Source organism: Haliotis asinina, chromosome 11 (assembly GCF_037392515.1).
Source record: "Haliotis asinina isolate JCU_RB_2024 chromosome 11, JCU_Hal_asi_v2, whole genome shotgun sequence".
In the NCBI taxonomy this organism is placed as follows: Eukaryota; Metazoa; Mollusca; class Gastropoda; order Lepetellida; family Haliotidae; genus Haliotis; species Haliotis asinina.
Genome location: NC_090290.1, coordinates 300,075 through 303,858, shown reverse-complemented (window position 1 = coordinate 303,858; position 3,784 = coordinate 300,075). Strand labels below are relative to the sequence as shown.

Below are 3,784 nucleotides of genomic sequence, written 5' to 3'. Positions count from 1 at the left end.
TTTATGACTGACGCCGAAGTGTCCGGCCTTGTCTAGATATATTGCACTGTGCAGCGTTTCAAGTTTGTGTGTGTGTGTGTGGTGGTGGTGGTGGTGTGTGTGTGCGTGGAGAGGGGTGGGGGGTGCGTGTGTGCGTGTGAGTCATGTCAATTTTTTTATACATTGTTTGGAAAATCTTTAATCCTCTCAATGACACGAAGGCCTCTGCTTGAACGCTGCTTATCGGATACAAGAGAGCAGTTTCATTTTTCAACAATATATATTTTGGTGACTGACATGGGTACACTGTGTGAAGTACTTTCGTTTTTTCATTGCAGCGAGTCTGTCGAGAAGCGACGTAAAAATATTCAGTCACACGAGGGTTGAACGAATGTAAAAATTTTGTAAGACGCTTCTTTTTATTTAACACTAACACATAACGTAGCACACAACAGAATCTACGTAAGAGACGCTACCGACATCAATGGTGATATTAACAATATCTGTACGATCGCAATTCCAGAGTATATTTCACTAAGGTAAACTTTTTTGTATTACCCACAAAGTGAAAGATGAGTTTCAGAGGAAAGTGTGATCAACAAATTCCGAAAGCTTGTACTTTCAGGTGAACACATCATCCTCAAATACCTGGCCTTTAATCTAGTCTTTGCAATAAGGTAACAAAAACATGTCCCCGATTCCGTTACAGAAATGATAGTCAAGACTGCGTCCCAGGATGAAATAGGTATGATGTAAGGTGTTTATGTCTGCTTTACAATGCACGTTCCCCTTTTCTACGTGTGGGATCATGTTAAATAGATGGTTGACTTCCAGTTCATTATGCGCGCTTCCCATGTGTGTATGTGGAATCATGTTAAATATATATGTGCCAATTTATTTCACGATGCACGTTCCTTTTCTACATATATGGAAGCATGTTATGCACCTGTGTTTCGACCCCTTCCTGCAAACATGCTATGAGCAGATAACAAATACTGACGCTGCTTGATCAGTATTTCAAAGATGCGTCTTCTTAGTTCCATAGAAACGGCAAACACCAAGGTATCGATGTCGAAGTATCTTAGCCTTGATATGGCGAGAACGTTCTGTAAAACGTGTCATGCCAGTGTCTGATGTCAGTGGTTTTCCTGTTGTTGCAATATCGTCAAAATCAGCGTGAAACAACATTCCCTATCAGTGTCAAGGCATTGTCGTTATTGCAGTCATGCATGACATTATTCGAGAACAAAGTCTAATCCTGACCCGTTATGACACTAATGCATGATGTTCCTCCAGAACAAAGTCCATCCCTAACCCACTGTGACACTAATGCATGATGAAACCCACTGTGACACTAATGCATGATGTTCCTCCAGAACGAAGTCCATCCCTAACCCACTGTGACACTAATGCATGATGTTCCTCCAGACCTAACCCACTGTGACACTAATGCATGATGTTCCTCCAGAACGAAGTCCATCCCTAACCCACTGTGACACTAATGCATGGTGTTCCTCCAGAACGAAGTCCCTCCCTAACCCACTGTGACACTAATGCATGATGTTCCTCCAGAACTAAGTCTATCCCTGACCCGTTATGACACTAATGCATGATGTATCTCCAGAAGAAACTCTAACCCTGACCCGCCATGGCACTAGTCTATGATGTTCCTCCAGAACAAACTCTAACCCCAACCCGGTACCGGTATGACACTAATGCATGATGTTCCTCCAGAAGACACTCTAACCCTAACCCGTCATGACACTAGTCTATGATGTTCCTCCAGAAGAAATTCTAACCTAACCCGTTATGACACTAATGCATGATGTTCCTCCAGATTGGATGGAAGCATGAGTGACAGGAAGAGAGAGTGTCAGTGGAGGAACTTTGGTTTCAGTGGAGTTTCCCGGGAAAGGTTCTACATCTGGCAGGTGTGTACAGAACTATTCGTGCAAATAAAAGCGACAAATAAAAATACCCTGTAATGAAGAAATCGATACCAAATTGAAAACCAGATCTATCGGGTCATGCACTAATGAATCCATCTGTGCTGCAAACATATTACAACAATTTAAGTATTTGCCAATTTTCTCACAATAACGTTTAACTTTAAGGTATGCATTACCTAACACACACGAACAAGCACCTGCTTGTGCATTTGAAACAATCCAGTCCCAGCTATCAAGTCATTTCCTTGAATGTTTCTCATTTCAGTGGCGTGTACCTCCAATAGTTATAGTAATCTACAGGATTCTGATTACTTCCTATCTGACAACTACGTTATGGTACAACACCCTGACGTACCATTCGCCCATTCCCTGGCCAGCCTTCAGCACATACTGGACGTACACACTTCTCACGACGTACCATGTCGCCCACGCCGTCGTTGTGGTGCACCACGTCTGGGCTAGCACATGCCACAACTTCCTCAGCAGACCATCTCATGAGGAACATCATCGTCCCTTCCAGGCACCAAAGGAGAACTCACACCCGGCAGAAGGGACTGAGTTAATTGTTCGAAACCAACAAGAGAACGAGCTACCGCTGCATCTGATATTTCTGTGGATTATTTACACTGTTGTTAACACAGCATGCCCAGCAGTTACATGCGGATTTTACGTTTTTATTGCCACGGACAAGACAGCGATCCAACCTCGAGAGTTGTTCGTGCATGCTCTGAATTCAGTTGTCGTCCTTATTGATCAAATGGTTTCTGCAATCCCAGTACGTCTACTTCATTTTCCCTTTCCTGTAGTGTTCGGGCTTCTGTATTACCTCTTCAGTATTGTGTATTGGATGGCAGACCACAAACATGTGATCTATAAGACAGTATTAGACTGGAACCACCCCACATTGCCGTTTGGAATGATCTTTGTCACAAGCTTCTGGTGTGTGGTCTTGCACTGTATTTCGTATGGTATTTATAGGGGCAGATTGGCCATTTACTACAGACTGGTGCGGGGCAACTGATACTCCTTTGCTTGATATCAAGTGCAACTGTATGTCTTCTCGTGTCTTACAAAATTCACTTTTCATTCTTATGGATCAAGGGTTTGGGTTTGTTGTTATCGGTGTTTGTTTGGCTATAAACATGTATGATGCATGTCCGTAACTCTATATGGCCATGCATGACGCATGTCCGTAACTCTATATGACCATGTACGATGCATGTCCGTAACTCTATATGACCATGTATGATGCATGTCCGTAACTCTATATGACCATGTATGATGCATGTCCGTAACTCTATATGACCATGTATGATCCATGTCTGTAACTCTATATGACCATGTATGATGCATGCCCGTAACTCTATATGACCATGTATGATGCATGTCCGTAACTCTATATGACCATGTACAATCAAAACAAACAAGAATTAACATCCAACTTTTATTTCAGTTCGATTCTGAACTGTAGATAACAATATCCCATATCATATCATATCATATTAAGATGATTAAATAGAAGCGACAAAACCCTTTTCACATTCAAAGAAATCTCTGTTGACTGTACACCTGTGACTATATCATGAGCAGATGTCAGTTTGTTTCAGTATTAGGCCCGTGAAGGTCCCGGGGTAGAATAGGCCTTCAGCAACCAATGCTTGCCATAAAAGGCGACTATGCTTGTGGTAACAGGCGACTAACGGGATCGGGTGGTCAGGTTTGCTGACTTGATTGACACATGTCATCGGTTCCCAATTCCCAATCGCAGATCGATGCTCATGTTGTTGATCACTGGACTATCTGGTCCGGACTCGATTATTTACAGACCGCCGCCATATAGCTGGAATATTGCTGAA

The 3,784-nt window shown here is 42.6% G+C and overlaps 1 protein-coding gene across 3 annotated transcripts; it reads left to right on the top strand.

The window, feature by feature from the left end:
* Nucleotides 1–201: 201 nt before the first annotated feature.
* On the top strand, nt 202–3,458 carry LOC137255960 (protein rolling stone-like). Of its 3 annotated transcripts, none has more exons than XM_067793571.1 (3): nt 202–383; nt 1,817–1,910; nt 2,194–3,458. In XM_067793571.1, the coding sequence occupies exons 2-3, from the start codon at nt 1,830–1,832 to the stop codon at nt 2,947–2,949; spliced, it is 837 nt and encodes a 278-aa protein (XP_067649672.1). In that variant the 5' UTR covers nt 202–383; nt 1,817–1,829; the 3' UTR covers nt 2,950–3,458. The 3 variants fall into 3 exon arrangements, with proteins under 3 accessions (XP_067649672.1, XP_067649674.1, XP_067649673.1); XM_067793573.1 differs by lacking the exon at nt 202–383 and adding an exon at nt 400–724; XM_067793572.1 differs by lacking the exon at nt 202–383 and having other exon boundaries at nt 847–1,910.
* Nucleotides 3,459–3,784: the final 326 nt, after the last annotated feature.

Bases quoted from the DNA above. Each gene is read 5' to 3' on its own strand.
- LOC137255960 (XM_067793571.1), top strand. From the start codon at position 1,830: ATGAGTGACAGGAAGAGAGAGTGTCAGTGGAGGAACTTTGGTTTCAGT. The intron at 1,911-2,193 runs GTGTGTACAGAA...TTCTCATTTCAG, and splicing joins AAAGGTTCTACATCTGGCAG to TGGCGTGTACCTCCAATAGT.